This window comes from Drosophila hydei, unplaced genomic scaffold (assembly GCF_003285905.1).
Source record: "Drosophila hydei strain 15085-1641.00,03,60 unplaced genomic scaffold, DhydRS2 tig00000001-arrow-pilon, whole genome shotgun sequence".
In the NCBI taxonomy this organism is placed as follows: Eukaryota; Metazoa; Arthropoda; class Insecta; order Diptera; family Drosophilidae; genus Drosophila; species Drosophila hydei.
The window spans coordinates 15484683-15505277 of NW_022045643.1; the positions used below are offsets into that span (position 1 = coordinate 15484683).

The window sequence follows — 20595 nt, forward strand, 5'->3', positions numbered from 1 at the left end:
TCGGCGACACCTCTCTATCCTACCCTGCCCTATCGATGACACTTCATGCCGATAAATATTGTGACTGGCGATCAGATAACTTTATGTGTGACAAGACAATGATAGGTGGCGTTGAATGGCGCCCCCTATAGTTTGAATGTCTCAAACTCTCAATATACCCTCGACCAATAGAGGACGCCACGCAATCTACCGAGCAAACGAAGAACGAACATATTTATAGGTTTATGTATACGCTACAGCAATTAGCTGGACGAAATAGAAATTGTGAAAAAATTATGATTTTGGTTTGTAAATATGCTGAAGCAATTAGCTTAACATTGGCAAAGAATTTGACGAAATTAAATAAGTTATTTGAGGATTCTAAAATATATACATTTTTTATAAGATGTTTACATACTACGTACCATAAATAAAATTTCGAAGTATGAGGCAATCGAATGTATGCGACTGCATAATACCCGTTTGCTGCACCAATTAATTGTCATGCCTTAGAACCGACATTTAATCAATGTTAGGTAAATATTTCGATTACTTTCCAACACTAACCTTAAAACTGAAAAAGAGTTAATAATATCGTCCCCTGTTGATTTCATCCAATTATCTTATTCTCATCTCATTATTATTTCGCTGGTATAATTTCGCACTAAGTAAAATGCTTTGCGTCAGTCACTGAATCCAAGTTGTTTACCCAAGTATATCTACATATGGCTTTTGACTACTTGACAATGTGGACTTGACTGTTCAAATATAGTATAAATATTTATTTAAAGAAAGTTGTTGTTGTAATTAAATGGATCCGACTCTCATTTGAAATCTTGAATTCATCGAAAATAGGAATTCGGGTTATAAGGATTTCGTTATAATGTTTGTAACAGGTAGAAAGAGGTGTGGCAGACCTCTAAAGAACATATATTCTCGATCAGGAAGACGAGCTGAGTCGATCGAACCCTATTTTGTTTGTCCATCCGCCCGTCTGTTTATTTTTGCATGCATCAGAAACCATTTTTTTATATTTTTTAATTTCTCAATCGGGATATTAACTTAAAATGTTAACACCTTGTCAACCCCAACCTATGTGACTGTCTGTATGAATGTCTGGTACTTTGTTACGTCACTATCGTTTGGTGTATTTGTGAATGAGTTTATATCATGCTACAAAATACGCTAGTGTTGTGCGTGTGGTAATCATCTACCAAATAAAATGACGGCACGAAAGACGAGGGAATAGTTGGAAGAAGGTCACGGCGAGTGTCGAAAGAGAAGGTCAGTGGCAGCAACCTAAAGATTTCACATACGTATACATATGAACATTTAAGTAAATTTGCCCACACACACTCACAAGCCCTCACCCACATTCACACTCCACTTATAATCTCTCTCCTCTCTCATTGGCTCTCTCTGTCCGTTTATTTTATAATCACGCGGCTGCCAATGCTCCAAAGCGCTTTTGGTACTCTCAACGACAAACACGCTTATCGTAGATTTGCTTTCGCCCTCGACAACTCGACACTCTATAAGACGCAGAACATAAAAGAAACTTTGCTGTGAGACTCATTCGCACTTTTGTCATCGAGCGTCGCAGAATATACGACCAACTGTTGGACCTAGACCAGAAAGTAGTCGGTGGAAGTCTTCGCAAGCTACAAATAGAAAGTGAAAATTATGAAATAATTTGTGTGAATATATTTTAAATACTTTTTGCAAAAAGAACGAGACATACTTATAGCCATGGCTAAGGAGACAAGTAAAATGGTAAGCAGAACGAACAATTGTAAAGGAAGTGAAAGAGAAACCCATATTTCCTTAGTGATAAAATAAATTAATGACTGCCTAGTGACCTTGAAATATTGGGTTGGCAGTGCCAAGCCCCAGTATATGTTTGGAACATAGAAATAATTATCAAATCACTTTCGCAAAAACATTTTTTTAAGCATTTAGGGTTTTTTCTTTTGCTAAAACGAATATTTTTATTTTGCAAGCCTTTATATATTAGAGATATCTCTATCTGCTCGTAAATTATACTTAACTTTCCGGCTAAGTCTTAACTTTCTCTTAGTCGCTGTTGTTCAACTACGAGAAATTCTCATTATTAAAGATTTTTCCTGTGAAATGTTTGTTTTTTACTACGGGTAACCTTTTATCTTCATTCTTTTGAATGCTAACGACGATGATTTCATCAGTAAGCTTATCAGTTTTAAATAGCCCTCGTGAATGCAGAGAATCCCATTACTACTTGTCATATTATCTAACTGTAAAATGATTACGAAACTGTATTTGATGACGTCGCTGTTCTTAGCTCTATATCAAACCACAATCAGTGTGTGCGCCGTTCATTATCTATGCATAATGAATACACATGTATATTATGTCCGCGAACCACCTGACCATAAAAGCCGTAATGTCGTATGATAAGCCATGAGAAAAGAAAATATTCCTTATATAGAAAATATTTTCACTTCATATACCGCTAATTGATAAAAAGATTTAAGTTTGTTTAATTTTTGCAACAAAAATGTGAACACGTTTGGTTTATCAAATAAGTGTTTAGCTAGAAATGTTGTATTTAGGTTTGCATTCTGAATATACCAATGGTATATATCGCATATTTTTAAGGCATTCAGCTGATAACAATACATGCAACACATTTTTGTATCTAGAATAACATTCTCAAAACATTTCTTCAGGAAAATGCCTTCCAAGTAAATTACCTATTAGCACTAGTATAGATTGATCGGAGACAAATTTCATAATCAATAATGACAAGAGAATGTAAATACATGTTTGTTAGTATCTATATAATTTGCTGGTGTTTTTAGATATTAATAGGTTAATCATAATTGACCACTTTTGTAATATCAAGAAAAAATTATCTCATTCAAAATTTAAACGATAGAAAACTATTGACTTGGGTCAATGGAAGAATACAGCTTGGTCTAAATACTCTGTACTACAGTGAAGATATATATTAAGTTTCGTGTATATTCATATGCAGGCGAGATGCACACACAGTAAAATACGGCAACCTCGATGTACGTGTTGCCCTATATAATAATAATAAAAAAATATTAAAAATAATAATCAAATAATATTGATTTTGTATTATTGATTTTTTTGAATTAAAGGCATTATTTAAAAATTTATGAGGTTTATATATGTACTACATATACTTGCAATTGTGTGATTTTGGAAATATTTAGTTGTGATAGTTATGCTCGAAGTGAAATGAGTATATTGGGTTTATGCAATGTCCGTCTTGCTGTCCATCTATCCAATACACTCTTTCACTTTCTGAATAATAATAAAATAGACAATAAGTATTTTCCAATGATGCCAACTGGGTTTCATGGCTTACTCTTATATTCTAAAGTAATTGATGTATACATATATATCTGAACTTAAATTGTCTGAACTCAAACTCAAGGTAGCGGTCTTATTTAAAAATAATCACAGGCAAAAGTTGCTTTCATAAATATTTATATACAATTTCTCCATCTGATCTGTTCTATACTTAAACCCAGCGCATTCACGTGACGTGCAATGACGCACTAATTGTAGAGTCCAAAACAATTGACGACCGCAGAGAATACAAAGCCAAAGTAATAGATCTATTAATATATTTGTGTAGTATATATCTTTAAACGAAAAATCACTTTTCAGAGGCATTGTTAAAGTTGTGTTCTCATATACAATTATTATCTAATGAACCAATTTCAAAGTCGATGAACAAGATTTTTCAATATTCGATATCCTTAATTTATTGTTTCACATATCAATTACAGCATTAGTTCCATTATATGTGTAATTGATTTTAATTGAGTTCTGTCAATTAAACTATATTTACTACTACAGTCGTATGTCATTAAAGGAATTTAAGCTTGAATTAAAAATGTTTGTTTTCATCATAATTGACCACAATTTAACAAAATAAACCTCAAGAGAATTGTTTAATTTTAATGTAATTTATTGCAGAAAATAAATAAAAATATAAATGAATAAAAATATTATATCATTAGATATTGAAGACAATATGCCAAACACAAAAATGTTAAAATATTAAAAAAAGCTGATAGGACTCGGATCTTCTATTCGGGCAACCCGACTAGACTTTTTTACTTGTTTCATTATGTGTATGCTTGGCGCTGCTTGCCATGCCCTGTTGCAAATTGGCCAAACATTTTGTTTAAAAACTTCTGTTTTACGTAATGGATTTTAATGAAATTTCAGCACATGATCTACATTTTCTATTTGAGTATTTATATATTTTATATATCATTTGAATATTTTACATATTATTTGTGTAATATTATTTAATAAATAATAAGATAATAAGAATGTTGCATGATACTCATTAAGTTGTCAGTTCAAAAATTTTGAAAAATATGGGGGCTTCCGATTTACTTTGACCTCAAACGCCCCAACGGGGCGTTAAATTGTTATGCCAAATCAATAGAGGAGATCAACAGCTACTCAATAATCTAATTTGTAATTTCTAGTTTCTACTTTAAAATATATAGTTTTGTTATTTACCACGCCTCCTGCGTGCATAGATATATAATCAATTTTTTCGATTCCCTTAACCCATTGAAAATGGGGAATCAGTATATAATGGTTTGTTTAAATGTATGTAACAGACAGAAGAAGGCGTGATAGGCCCGATAAAATATATATACTTTTCCGCAGGACGACGAGCTTAGTCGCCCGTTCGTCTGTTCGTATGTATGAACACGTCTATCTAAGAACCTTGAATTGCTAGAGCTTGAAATTATTTATACGTTGACTATTTCCGTTTTATTGTTATCGAGTAAAAGGTTATTTAAGTACTCTCGTATGTCTTAAGAACTAAAGGCTATTCTATTAGTTTGAGGTATATTTATACAATTATGATTTTTGTTAAATTTTGAATTCCGGCTCCAATTTCAACAAATAATTTAAATTTAACTTAATTTGTAAATTAAGCCAACATGTCAAATAGTTTTGATTTCAACAAATCTAACATATTCAATACAAATCCGTTAAGTAACACAGAAGTTGTTAAGCAAAAGGTTTGGCCAATTGGCAAAATCACGTGGCAAGTAGCGTCAAGAGTACGCATTTTTCCTATACGTGTGCACACATGCATTCAAATTCGTGCATTCTGTACATTCGCACATTCTGTATATCGCAATTTCGATTGAATTGTTTTAATTGTCAGCTGCTACCTTAGTTTAGATTTGTTACTTATCGTAGGATCCTCCAAGTTGCGTTGTTAGTAAATTCGGTGCCGATGGATAATATACGGGATATATACATATTCCACATTTTAAGTCTGAAACACCAATAGTGTTCAAAGAAACCATAACAGAATTTGTAAAAAAAAACAATATAGCTAGATCCGTTTTCAGCCCCAAGTGGGTCTGATCTGTAGAGTTCCTTTACAGTAACTTAAATCCAAAATTTTAAATTTTTAGCATTAAAACTGTGGGAGATAAGATTTTACCCGATTTGAAAATCTTAATCTTAACATTATCTGACGAGGGTACCCACGAATATATATTATAAATCTCAAGTCTCGAGACTGAATTGCAGCGAAATGATTTGTGTTTATACACAGAGACGGACATATTACAAAAGAAATACATCTTCACTTCTAGAATGAGTATAAAAGCGATTATATAACGAATGAAAATCGTGCTTGCCTATATAAATATATTTGCTTGCAAATTTGGAAAACATATTTAAGATTTACCCAAAATTATATTTTCTGCATCAATAAAAATGACACATATTACTAATTGTCAAGCTTTATGCGACTATATTAACAGTTTTTCTGTCAAAATCCTCTTGCACTTTCACTGTTACTGGGTCTGCCATATTCCCTGGTGTACAGTTGGCAATCGATTTTAGTAGCTTTGACACATGTTGATAGTTAGTGCTTGCAGACAACACTTGAAGTACAGATTGCAATCGCAATGTACAATTTATACGTTTATACGCACTTTTCTTTCTTTGTGACTGGGTCACAGGCTTAGGTCTAGTATATAATTTGTTATTTTGTTTTGTTAGTAGATATTTGGGTACATGCAGTAAGTAAATTGTCGACCATTTGTGCATGGTATTTTGTAAATGCAGTTTGTCCACATTTCTAGCACAACCTGTATGTTGTTTTCTATTTCTGATGCCGCTTTATCGTTTTTACTGGTATTTTCCAGTATCGTGTTTTCTGCTGCTGGCCAACACGACACGTTGGGCGATTGGCGGAACTCTCAACAACATTTCTCCTTCTGCTTCTGTTTTAGCTTTTTTCTCTTTGACTGCTTTCTTTCATATGCATGCTCTCACGTTGTCTCTCCTCGTTAAATCTATAAGTGAACTCCCCTCCATTTCATCCTTTGAGTTTGCCTGTTGCTGATGTCTCGTGTATTTTTGTTATGTGTTTCGATACTTGTAAGTGATGGAAGCGTGTGTCATGCTATATTAGCCAGCTGTTAGACTGCAATTCAAAGTTACTTAAAACGAATTTGTTTTAATAACCGCCTTTAATGAATTGTAACTAATTTAAATTTCTTTGGGTTATATAAATTTCCACAACTAAACAATTTTTTAGTGGAAAATTATTTTTTTAAAATTTGACTATGAAATTAAATAATTATTAATAATTTAAATAATTCGAAATACCACGGCAATCATAACTAGATTCATAAAAAAAACAATTAATAAACAAGCAAGGGAAAATTAAGTAATAGTATTTATTCGAAAACTGCCTAATAGGTTGTAGTTCATACGGTATAACTGTAAATCTTTGTGTTTATAGTGTAATAATTCACATATTTTATATCAGAATATTATTATACATATATATATATATATATATATATATATATATAGATATATATATATATATTTATATATACCATATAATAATACCATTTACCATGTTCAAATTTTTTATTGATTTATTTAATATATTTAATTTTAGAAATGAGTAATACCAATAGCTCAATATTCTCCACTAGCATAGAAATATTTTTCTTCCACTCACGCAATCATCTCTAATTATTAATCCCATCTCTCGCTGAGACATTCTTATGCACTCTGTTAACTTGTTGCGTTGCACAGTGAAAACAGCTTGTTGAGCATTTTCTCATTACTCAATTTCTAAAAGTGTCGTGACTCTTAGAAAAATGTTTGACAACACAGATGTTACAAAGTTTTAACATAAATATGACTATCGAAAGACATCATTATGTTTTCTATGTTAGGTAGTAAAAGACTATTTGTCGTGTGTAAAAATACCTTAACAATTGTTTTAATATTGTCTGTGCTCATATAAAAACAAAAATGCCTCTACGTAAAAAAAGAACTATCTGTTTTTAAGTTAAATGTAATATATTAAAATTAAAATTCATATAAAAGTAAGTCAAATCCTTAAGGCTTACTAAATTTCAAAACAATAAGTCAATCATTTTACGTTTTATTCAACTTCGTCCACTGTGCACTAACACTCAGACATGTTCACACAAACACACAAGCACACAGTTACATTACGGCTGTGTTGTGTCGGCCGCCGTCAGAGTCTCGCAAGTCCCTAGAGTCGATTCCATCGACCGATTTCTCGAATGAGTTTAGTCGCGCGTTGCAACGTAAGCGGAACGGGCGTGTACTGGTCACTGTCTGGGTTTCTATCTATCGTTCTTGATCGTTTTGTGGTTTCGTCTCTTGTTAACAACAATTTTATTACGGTGGCACACGCTGACCGTTCCAAAAAGTAATATAAATAATTTTATATATAACTAAAAGCAATATAGAAATAACACTAGAATAAACTCAACAAAAACAAAAAGCACATGTGAAGAAAAGTATTAAATATCAGTATAGCAACTATAAGTAATTTTATACATGCAAATGTACATATTATTCTTTGGTGTCTACATATAATATTTTGGTGTGTATTATAGTGGCGATAAAAATGCCGCACTGTGTTTATTTTCAATGTGATGCATACGTTGTAGAACCACATATGCCTATACTTACGTGTGTACATACATAACGTTTGTATTTCGCTTCAAATAAACTGAAAATACGTGTAATCTTCCGTCGAGTGTGAAAGGAACTGGCCCTAAGTTCGTATATACATATATACATACATGTGAGCGGAGCACATGCTTCCTTTGTTTTCAGTGAACCGTCGCGACGGTTTATTTTTGTTTTTCTTCTAACTTTATCATGCATTGTATTTCGCCTCTTTATTGAGAGGATTTTGTGTGTGTGAGTGCAAACATGCATATGTTTTCCTTTAATTTAATTCTCCTTATATTTTGGCTCTGCCACCAACGAAAAGTGACCACACGCGTAACGAAAACTAAAATAACTCAATAGCCTGACACTTTTGTTGACTTGACCATTGCCCTGTTAATATATATTTATATATATACATATATATATGTATATAAAGTAAATCGCAAATTGTTTACCTGTAAAACTCACTACTTATGCGAATGTGTAAATACATGCATATGTACGTACGTGATATGTTGATTTTTAATTTTCGTTAGACTTATGAATGTGCCTCGATGTGTAAAGTAAAACAAATGCTATAAATATTTCCAGAATATATTTAAGTTATATACAAAATTCGACTATATACATCATTTCAAATTATAACTGTCAAATGAGCTACTACTTAATTTGTATCTAGATTGCATCAAACGATAGAACAGGTTGAGTAGAGTAAAAATGATCAGTGAGAGGCATTGACTTTGAATTGTAGCTTTATATCAAGGTCAGTTAGACATGATCTGTGAAGAAGATTACTCAAATCAGTTTTCAAATCTCACAAAAATATACATAATTTAATTGTGTATATTTGAGCTTATATTTTATTATTTAATTAATATTCGATTCGAATATTTCACTTTGATTCACTCAAAATATTATGTAACCTCATGGCCTGTTCAAGCTTATCATTTTTGTCTCTAACCGAAATGTTTAGCATTAACAATCAAAAAAGTTCTAGTCAGGGAGCTGGCCTAGGCGATACCCTGAACCGCAGCCGATCTACAATTTTTAATATGCTCCACATCTTGTAGCTACGCATAAATTCATAAAATACATGCAGTTACAGTTCCTATATGTATGTATTTAAGCTGACAAAATTGTAAACTTATAAACATTTTCGACTAAATAAACACTCTGACATCGCCAAGAATACCGATGAACCATCACCATTAGTTCATTAATGGTAAATCCGAAGCTAAAGTACCAACTGCCAATTAAAACACAATTTAATAACAATTTCGATTCTTCTAATAGAAATGAATGTATATTTAAATGTATGTGTAGAGGAAAAAGGCGTCCGCTTGGCGCTGCTTGCCACGTGGCTTTGCCAATTGTCCAAATAATTCGTGAGGTACTTGACAGATTTCTATCAAATTTTCAGGATATAATCTTAATTTTATTACAGATTTGGCAATTTATCTAATTGCAAGTGAGCCACAATAAAAATAAAACTTGGTTAACATAGAAACCAGTATCTAAGATAAAAAATATATCAATTATTATTTGAAACTACGTGAATGAGTAATGTGCAACATTTCATACTTGTTTTCTATCAGCACTGCTTATAAAAGATTATCGCCTAGGTGTGTGCGACTCGTACGTGGTAGCTACTATACCTGTTTGAATAGTTTCTGGGCGTACTTCTTTACTACTTGACAGTAGCACTGTACTAACCGAATTTTTGCTCACAAGTGGATCGGAGGACACCGGTTAATCGGTCTACCCGATTTTGGCTTATTTTAGAGTCATTTCTCGTACTTAAACTATCTAATCACAAATAGACCGTGCAACAACTGCGGCATAATAATTTCTGCAATTTCCGTATCGGATTTTAGCTGTTTAACGTGCGTATTTAAAATAAGGTTGCGTTCTTCTAGGTTAAATATGTTCCTGACCTTTTAAGGCACTTGACAATTAAATTGGTTCATATTGATTTATTTCGTTTGATTATTAAAAGGTTTGTTGCAGATAATTGCCAACTATTTCGATATTAGTGTTATTGACTAAAACGTTATCGAAATCCAGTTATTAAACCATATCTCGTATATCTTTGGCGTTTAAAGTCTTCAAATGTTGCATGCAATTTTAATTTAATGGATACCGGCTCCAAGCTCTTTAAATTGGACTTCTTTTGATAATATATCCAATACGTAAAATAGTTTGCTTGTTTGCTAAACTGAAAAATATTCTAATTGCTTTTCAGTGCTCAGCTGCAACTTTAGTTTAGATTTGAGAATTAGCGTTGAAGCAGTAAAGTGCCAGTATTGACAGAGACGAGGGGAGCTACGAGTATTTAAGTTTACACTAATTACTTAATAACTTACATCTATGATGCAAAAAACACAGTTACACACCAACTAACACGCCCATATATATATATATTATATATAATATATATATATATATATATTATATATTATATATATTATAAATTATATATATTATATATTATATATATTTATTATATAATATATATATATAAATATATATATATATTTTTTTTGCATCATAGATGCAAGTTATAAAATATAATCGACAATCGCTCAGCGTTAAAAGTATTTTCTAGTCGGGCACTCCTGACTAGATCTTTTTTACATGTTTTTGTTTACACAATTGTTTATTTCATTTACTTCAAACAGCAATTAGCAATTAAATTATTAATGCCTTTCGGCAGTGTCATTGAACTTTCAAAGGATTTAACACCTGTGTAACTACTGTGCTTTAAACTATACAAGCTATACATTTCCTGTACACATAATAATTCCCAGCTGTGTGCTACTAAATGGCTGTTACACAATATTTTGACAGCAACTGAAATCTGCATATTGAATAATTTTATATTAATACAAACGTATTTTGAATCGAAGATGGAATTCACTGCTGATATGAAATAAGCTGTTGTTATTTGATTTTATTTAAAACAAGATTTTATTTTAAATTTTTACTACATCTTTATTGTTTTTATTCCGCAACTCATTGATAGCGACCCGGTTGTTTAAACACATATCTACATACGAATAAAAACCTAATATGTGATTATTATCAGCCATATATATAACCAGCTTACTAATTTTCCATATTCCAACAAGCTCACAACTAACGAAATAATAGGATACTTTTTATATCAATTACAATGTATTGATATGTTTAATATATATATATATAAATTTTTGTTTGGTATATGTTTTTGTGGAAAAAAAAAACAAATTTAATTAGCTAATCTTTTATATGAAGCAGATAACGTGGTTTTGCTAACCAACTGATTCACACTCAATGAGCCTGCTAATTAATGTACGCATCACAAAAGGTGCTGACGTCATTGTCATATATGATCATCATATATATCATACATTAATATGACCGCTCGACCGACCGATCAGATATTGAACGCAACCGTCATTACTCAAAGATTCAAGTTCAATGCTGTAAATAATATATATATTTATATATAATGTGGCGTTATTAAATAAATTAATTGGCCAATGAACTGTTTAAAGTTGGGCTAAAGTTGAGAATATATGTACATCATTTTTCATATAGGCTCATGGTTTAATAAGAAATGCTGCTCTGACTACTAAAGTGGTTGTGTTTATTTCCTTGACTAATTATTATTAAATTCTTCAAGTATATAGTTTGTATGTATGTCTATGCATAGAATTATGTAAATATTTTGATAGCTTATACCTCAGGCACAAAGCAAATTCAAGTTGATTCACATAGCACTATAATTAGCGCTATTATTTTGTCTTTATTCTGTAACGAACTTCCATCTATAGAAACTTAAATAGTCGCATAATGCATTTCACACTATATATTTTATTTAATATGCTGAACATTAACTAAGGAAATGTTCAATAAAGGTTAAGTATAATTGAATTTAAAAGCAAATAAAACAATGAGAGAATGAAGGTCAATCGCCCAAAGAGAATATTGAAAATAATTGTAGAACTTGACATTTCAAGTATCTATGCAAATGTCACAGTCAAACAGAGCATATCATACAACATATAACATAGAACATTCCATAATGTAGTGTTTTGACTATGTAAGTATTTATTTGAATTACGTCAAATAGTTAGTGGAAAGGTGGAGGTATCCAATCGGACATATACACAATCTTTGAATTCATTACTGGCCTTGCGGTGTTCAAGCAAGCCAAAAAGCTAAAAATAAAATTATTGATTTTATTATTTATTATTGAAATAAAATATACTATCGAAAAAAATTATAAATTCCTACTGCGTATGGTATATGGAAATATATGTTTAAAATTGCAAGTCTCTTCTTTTGTGGTTAAGAATATAGACAGAGACACGATCACACTGACGTACAGACAAACAGGGTTCGCCTGATAAAAAAAAACTGATGTTCTCTATGGGTTCTGCCACACCTCCAGCTGTCTGGTGCACAAACTTTTACAATTTCATAATACCCTGAATTCTAATTTTCAATGTATTCTACGTTCATACCTTTCTGATCAAAAATATTTAGAAAGACTTAATATCCATTTTTATAATAGATCAGTCAAAACATATTTTTGCTTTGATTTTCACTCTGTTGTCAAGAGCGCCATAGGTGAACGGCCACAATTTCAATTACCATATGCAATTTATTCGCTTAGTCGTTCACCAATCGATCAAAGGTTACTGTTCAGTTCAAACTTGCCGGATTGAAAATGAGGACATGGTCTTATTTGGGGCATATGGGTACAGTTCAAAATTAAAATTTGTTTGCAGCATAACTGCCTAACCAAAAATAATTTAACTTTAGTTTGTGTGTACTTTGAGTTTAATAATCTCCTGGTCACTGATTAAATTTGTGTTAAGGGTCTAAAGTGCACAACAACAGCAACAAGTTTTTATATAGTCTATTACTCGAATTCAGTCTAAATACATATTTCTTATCAATAGTTGAGAAATTAGGGCGGTCTCAACTTGTACTCTTTGTATACACTGAAATATTTAAAGATGTTTTCTATGACGTGGTTTAAGAGAAATTCGATTATTGCGATTATTGTATAATCCAAACTAGATATTAACATATAATGTCAACCGTTAGAAGAATTTTTCCAGTACTAGCATCCATTGAAGCATCTTAGCTGAGGAGGTTACATGTCGTAAGCTGGAGTATATAGTTTGTCGATAAGACAAGATCTCATTTCAAGTAACTCTGGAACTCTATACATTTTTATATGACGTAATACGGTATACAAATTATATTTGCAAGACTAGGAAAAGTATAATAAATTCTTAGGGTATTGTAAAACTTAAGTACTTCGCTTTTAACGTCTATGCATTTAGTAGTCACAACTGAATGTGCTCAATATGGTTGCGAGATACAGCAGATACAGATACAGCTTTTGATCGGTTACCCAGTTAGAACCAGTTTGCACTTATTAATATTGGTTACTTTTAGCTTATAGCTGAAGGCTTTGCAGTCAGTGCTATCTACCCCCTTTTTTAAACTAGGCTAACTATAATAATAAAAATAAGACCCACTCTCTTGCCTTATTATACCCATTCACGAAGTGCAATGACTGTCTTGTAGTCCGTCCACCTGTCAGTGTGAACGCAACTCATTTTGCCACTATTCAATTTAGAGACTATACCCAGTCTGACTATATAGTGTTTTGAACAAATTCTTTTATATTTAAAATATATATATATATATATATAAATATTAAAATATATATATATAAAAGCGTGACAAATCGGAAAAAATATATCTTCCAAAGTTGTGAAGCCTGCAGCCACTGAGTATTATGTAGCCGGTATCACCCGACAGCACTATTCTTACAAGTTAAACCCTGAAGCATTGAAAATGAGTATTCTGGGTATAATGGTTTTGTGAAAATAATTTTGGTTTATTAGAGTTCGTAATTAACTAAAGACATTTCATTATAGTAATTCTTTCAAGCACACTAACAATAAATTAAGCGACTGGCATGTAATTTCCTGATACCTGAGAAGTGACAAAGTTTCTGCTTCTATTGAAGCTGCCAACCTTGTTTTCAAACACTATTGCACCGAAATGTATTTTACGACCCATTATATCAATTAACTTGTAAACATTTCACTTATCGAACTCAGACAATGAATGCACAGCCATCTTTTCTTCACTATACTATATCTCGCAACCTCTTATTTTCAATTCCATGAGTAGTTCATGTTATTTTTTAACTTCACGTTTACTCTATAGGTCGCTGTAATGATTAATTTTGTAATTTTAAATGCCCCCAAATTCGTAAAGAATTCATTTCAAATACTAGAGACTTGTACTTTGGCATATGTGCTTAATGTCATTATCACGCGCGGAAAATTTGATTAGAACATTATATTTAGAAGAACAGTTATTCAAGTTATTAAGTGAAACCATTTCTCCAGCCAAAACGCAGTCGCTGTGTAAACTGCGCAGTAAGCAGGGTGCGTAATTATGTGTAGATGTGCATGTGTTGCTTGTAATATATACATAAGAGAATATCAGCTCTTCGCATGATGCAAAGTATATTCTGGTCGGGCAGTCAAATTCAAAATCAAAGTGAAGCATTATGTTGAGATGTATGTCATATAAATCTAAAAGTCCAATATAAATTTGTTTTTTTGGAACTTCAAAAATATTAAGAATGTAGAGGGTAAGTAGATCTGGAATTTACAATACAAAAATCCATTAGGAATCATATTTCATTCTTAATTTATAATTCTAATATATATACATTCTAATATATACATCTCAAAATATATACCGACTCATTAGAAGAGTATATCAATACTTGAATAATAGAATTCTATTTCATAGCTTTTGCATCACTCCCATCTAATTTTCTAGAAAAGGGCACTCTATAATTACAACTGACAATTGAAATTTGTGTGATTGTAATCTATAAAGTGAGTAGTAATAGTGTTAGTTGGCTGTGGAGCAAATTATTAGAGTGTAATTGACGATGCCAACAACACGATAATTGTGGGAGGAAAAACACAAAGATGAGCTAGAAGTACATATTGTTATTATAAGAACTTCTTGTTTCTTGTTTAATGGAATATATAAATATGTTTACCAATCGAGCTCTGAAAAAATGTAAATAAATTGTTAATAAATAAATCAACAATCGCATTGTCCGCATTCACTTGCAATCTATTAATTACAGAGATGAATGATATCACCATGAATTTATATAGATTGCAAGTATGTAGTATCAGTAGACACTGGAAAAAATTCATGTTGAATTTAAATTGATACACATGGTGCAATTAAATGGGGAGGCTCGTATCGTCGGCAATTGATATTTTGTTTTTTTTTTTTTTTATTGGCCCATTGACGTATGTGAGTCAAATCTACAGTATTGATTCTTTATATGCTTCTCTCTGTCAGTTTTGCCTACTGTTATTGTCACTTGCAAGGCCTCTTTCTTATAAGCTTTATTATTTAACAAACAACAAACTAAAGCAAATCAAATGTTGTGTACTATTTCCTAAATTATATCTATTCAATAAGCTTTAAATATCGTGTGCTGGAAATTAAACATTTTTTAGACTTCATTGTATTTAATTGCATGTGAAAATATTTTGTGACCCAATATTCATTTTGAGGTGTGTCTAATTTAGTAATAACTCAGATCTCAGATTCTATTACAGGTTTCTATAATTCATTATTTAATTGTTTTTTTTTTTTTAATAACGAATGACTATTTAACTATATTCTGACTTGAGTTTCATGTGCTTAAAGTGTGGTAAGCACCGTTGCCATATAACAACTTATTTGCTATCAAATTAAATCAACAAAGTAAAGTATATTTGTGCGAGTAAACTAGAATGCTCGAATGGCTACCGGGTATTTACTAGGTTCGTTGTTTACTGATCTGTTGTAAATATGTAACGGATGAAAACAGACGTTAAAAACTGTACTCTATTAGCATTTGCATTTTTTGAGATTAGAGAATGTAGAGCTTTTAAAGAATATAGTATATGTCTCCTTTAATTATCATATTAATGTATAAAATAGGGTAGCCTATTTACCCATATTGGACAGGACATGGAATAAAAAGTATATACTTGGTTTTGTTGAGTTCTTTGATAAAAATAAATTATCGGTGTACAGAAATTAACCAAGATTTAAGTTTAATAATTTGGTAATTTTCACTTTCCCAGCTATATTTTGTTGCCCTCCATAAGCAAACCATGCATATTTAATTGGCTTTCGCCTTGTCGGCTATATAAACATTTTTATTTATAGCGTTTTGTAGTACAACTTCACTAAAATGTTGAATATTCATTGTGAAAAATGTATTTTTTTATTTTTAAATTTAAGATAAGTATTTATGGTATTTTAAACGTGTCCAGCGCTGTATCTGTGGAGAACTTGCGCATTGAAATGGATCAGCGGGCAATGACGTACGTGCAATAGAGGCCACTGTTCGAATATGATATTTTTTGTTCTATTTATTTATTTATGTTTTATTACAGTTCGAAATGCACCGACAGTTTTTTAACCTTGAACGAGTATTATGTAGTCGGTTTTTATTCTTATTTCATATAGAAACCAATTTAGGTGACAAATTGGTCGATTTTTAATTGACTTCGGTCGATTTTGCTCTATTTGTGGATTACATTTTAACGAAGTATAAACGATGATAATTGAACAACATATGAATTAAAATAGAATAATAAAAATGAAAACATCTAAAAACCGAAATGTATTTATAAGCTCTAACTTAAATTATATTCGACTTGTAATAATTTGTTTTCCACTTTTATTTACTTGCAGCTAAATCCAGAATTTAAAATGGAACTGTAAGTAGAAATATTGATTATTAAGCACAGTGTAGGAGGTATTTATTTTATTATTATTATTATTATCATTTTACATTATTTTACAGAGAAGCGGCCGAACCTGTGGAGCCCCAAGCTCGATGGGGAAATTTTTTCGCCAACCACTGGAAAGGATGTGTCGTATTTCTCATGCCTCTGTTATGCCTGCCCATAATATTAATGAATAATATTCCAGTAAGTCATTAATGTCGTATTGTTGTGAGTTATTTGTTAATTCTGATTACGGACTTATCGTTACAGGAATACCGATGTATGTACATACTACTGATAATGGCTGTGTTTTGGGTCACAGAAGCATTGCCTTTATATGTAACATCAATGATACCAATTGTTGCATTTCCTACTTTGGGCATTATGGTAAAATGATTGATTTCTTGTTATTCAAAATTTAAGTAGTATTGCTAAATGCTTTCTTGTTCTAGGGATCTGAAGAGACATGTATGACCTACTTTAAGGATACGCTAGTCATGTTCATGGGCGGCATTATGGTTGCTCTGGCAGTGGAATACAGCGGCTTACATAAACGCCTAGCGCTTAGAGTTATTCAAATGGTGGGCTGCAGTCCCAGAAGGTCCGCATTGCTGTCATTATCTGCTCGAAAGCTATATATGACACTAATTTTATTTAACCCACAGACTACATTTTGGCCTGATTATGGTGACAATGTTCATATCCATGTGGATTTCCAATGCAGCCTGTACAGCTATGATGAGCCCGATTGTGCAGGCGGTGCTTGAGGAACTCCAAGCGGTTAGTTTGTAAAAAAAAAACAGTAAAAACTTTTTATTTATTATATAAGTTGTTTAACAGCAAGGTGTCTGCAAAATCTATCATGAGCCAGAGTATCAAATGGTTGGTGGAAAGAACAAAAAGAAGAACGAAGATGAGTATGTTAAACCTAGTATTAGCTTAAATCAATGCAACGGTTATAGATAGGCAAATTTTACAGATTGCCGTATCCGACAAAGGTGACACAATGCTACTACCTGGGAATTGCATATGCGTCTTCACTTGGTGGTTGTGGCACCATAATTGGAACTGCAACAAATCTAACATTCAAGGGCATCTATGACACTGCATTCCCCAATGCTACCGAAAAATTGGATTTCCCCACATTTATGTTCTATTCGGTGCCGTCTATGTTGGTCTATACAGTTCTTACATATGTGTTTCTACAATGGCATTTTATGGGTCTCTGGCGGCCAAATAGCAAGGAGGCACAGGAGGTGCAGGTGGGCAAGGATAACGCACATGTGGCCAAGAAAGTCATTGATCAACGTTACAAAGAGCTAGGCCCTATGAATATGCATGAAATCCAAGTGATGATACTTTTCATTTTAATGGTCTTCATGTACTTCACACGAAAGCCGGGCATCTTTACCGGATGGGCTGACTTGCTGCCCTCCAAGTGAGTATTTGTTTTGAATAAGGAGCAGAAATAACATTGACTCTTCTATTGCCGTCATATCTATAACTACTAAGAACTGAGAAGCTAAGTCTTTTAAAATTTTACTCGAAACTAAGATCTTTGGCTAAGGCAATACTAAATTTATATTCGATAATGTAATTGGTTAGTTAAGAATTACAGAAAGTAACACAATTTGTTTAGCTGGTCTGCAATTGTTTTTATAATATATCATATAATAATAATAGGGAAAAGCCACAGACCATAGTTTTAGTAGTTGAACATATACTTATTTAATTTTTGTGCTATTGAATTACTGTGAAATTGTTCAACGCAGAACACTCAATCGCAGTCGAAAAGTCGAACATAATTTGTTTTTGATAGTAGAGTTAAGTAAGTATCTGGGACAGTCTTTGTTTGCTATGAAAGAATGCAGTATTTATTGTCTATTACTAACAAAATTAACTAAGTAATATATGATTCTAATAACAACAAGAAAACGTTTTTAGCAAAATATTTATTGGAAGATATGACGCCATGAATTATATTAACAATTCGTTCTGCATTTCTATACAAGGTATAGTTGCAACAGAAAATAGCTCGAAACAAAGTTTGCATATACATTAAAGATTAATAGTTTTTGTTAAATGCTTTACAAATTATGTATATGCAAGTACTAAAAATGATTTAGTATTCTCTCCTTTATTATATCATTATGACATCACTAATAGCTTAAGAATATTTTTAGGGTGATTAAAAACTCGATGCCTACCATCTTTGTGGTGATCATGTGCTTCATGCTACCGGCCAACTATGCATTCCTAAGATATTGCACACGTCGTGGCGCTGTGCCAACGACGCCGACCCCATCACTGATCACCTGGAAGTTTATTCAGTCTAGGGTTCCATGGGGTCTGATCTTCCTGCTTGGTGGTGGTTTCGCCCTGGCAGCGGGCAGCAAGCAAAGTGGCATGGCAACATTGATTGGTAGTTCGATGAGTGGTCTGAAGGTACTTCCTAACGCAGCATTGCTTTTGGTCGTCATTCTGGTGGCTGTATTTATGACTGCCTTCAGCTCAAATGTGGCTGTTGCCAATATTCTCATACCTGTGCTCAACGAGATGGTGCGTAACAGTGGCTATCAAAACTGTGGAATTGCCTATTAATTGTCTTTTTTATATTACAGTCGCTGGCACTGAAGATACACCCGCTGTACCTAGTCTTTCCAGCAGGCCTTGCTTGTAGTATGGCGTTCCATTTGCCGGTGAGCACGCCACCAAATGCTCTTGTTGCTGGCTATGCGCATATCCGCAGCAAGGATATGGCGATAGCAGGTATTGGACCTACTATTATTACCATTGTAGTGCTATTCATTTTCTGCCAAACTTGGGCTATGGTAATCTATCCAAACTTGGACACATTTCCGGAATGGGCACAAATTGCCGCCGAGGAAGCAGCTAACAAGACTCGCATGCTGGCCGAGATAACTGCCAACAAGACGCATTTGTTGGAGTTGGCAGCTAATGCAACTCGTCTATTGGCAAACAATACTGAACTGTTAACCGATCTATCTACTAGCAGCTCAAATTTGGTGGGCGACCTGATTGCCAACAGCTCGGAGCCATTGGCTCAATTGGCTGTCAATGGCACACGCTTGTTGACTGAAATTGCCTTAAACAAAACTCTCTAATTAATGGTAACTGACTATTTAGTTGTCTTGTCTAAAAGTGGTCACGAGCCCCCCGAGTAGCGTCGTTAGGGAACCTGTACAAAGAAACACACAAGTGCCTTTGACTAAATAATTTTATGATCTACTACGCCATTAAGTAAAAAGTTAAAAAACAATAAATGTAACCAATGAAAACCATTACACTTTGGAACGAATTTACAAATCCCAATCCTAAAACTTTGAACTCTAATGATAACTGCTTTTGTGTGACACTATTAGACTAAAATTGATTGATAACTGAAATTTGTTATATAGCGAGATGAGTGTGTGAAAGTTAACAATAATTAGGATATAAAACGTCCTTTCAGCAACCAATCGCATTTACTAAAAGCCTTTAAAGGTAAAAGAAGATTTATGAAAAATTACATGTGCTAGTTAATAATTGCATTTAGCGGAAATAAAATGTTATATATATATTTGTTGTGCGAAACAACAGGCATTGAAATGTATTTTTATACTCTTTTTAGTAACCAGACTGACGAATCGTGATTTTGCAAATATAATTTTTATGAAATTCGTTCGGCAACTTGTGAAAATTAAACAATTTTACTCAATATTTGAATGCGTACACAAATGAGCACACGAATAGATAAGTTTTAATA

The 20595-nt window shown here is 32.5% G+C and overlaps 1 protein-coding gene across 2 annotated transcripts; it reads left to right on the plus strand.

Moving 5' to 3' along the window:
* Positions 1-1537: 1537 nt before the first annotated feature.
* On the plus strand, positions 1538-20488 carry LOC111592330 (protein I'm not dead yet). 2 transcript variants are annotated; one of them, XM_023304456.2, is made up of 10 exons: positions 1538-1752; positions 16795-16820; positions 16907-17033; positions 17100-17216; positions 17282-17430; positions 17495-17609; positions 17670-17746; positions 17809-18267; positions 19013-19388; positions 19451-20488. In XM_023304456.2, exons 1-10 carry the CDS (start codon positions 1729-1731, stop codon positions 19952-19954), a joined length of 1974 nt encoding a protein of 657 aa, XP_023160224.2. In that variant the 5' UTR covers positions 1538-1728; the 3' UTR covers positions 19955-20488. The 2 variants fall into 2 exon arrangements, with proteins under 2 accessions (XP_023160224.2, XP_023160225.2); XM_023304457.2 differs by lacking the exon at positions 1538-1752 and adding an exon at positions 7595-7744.
* Positions 20489-20595: the final 107 nt, after the last annotated feature.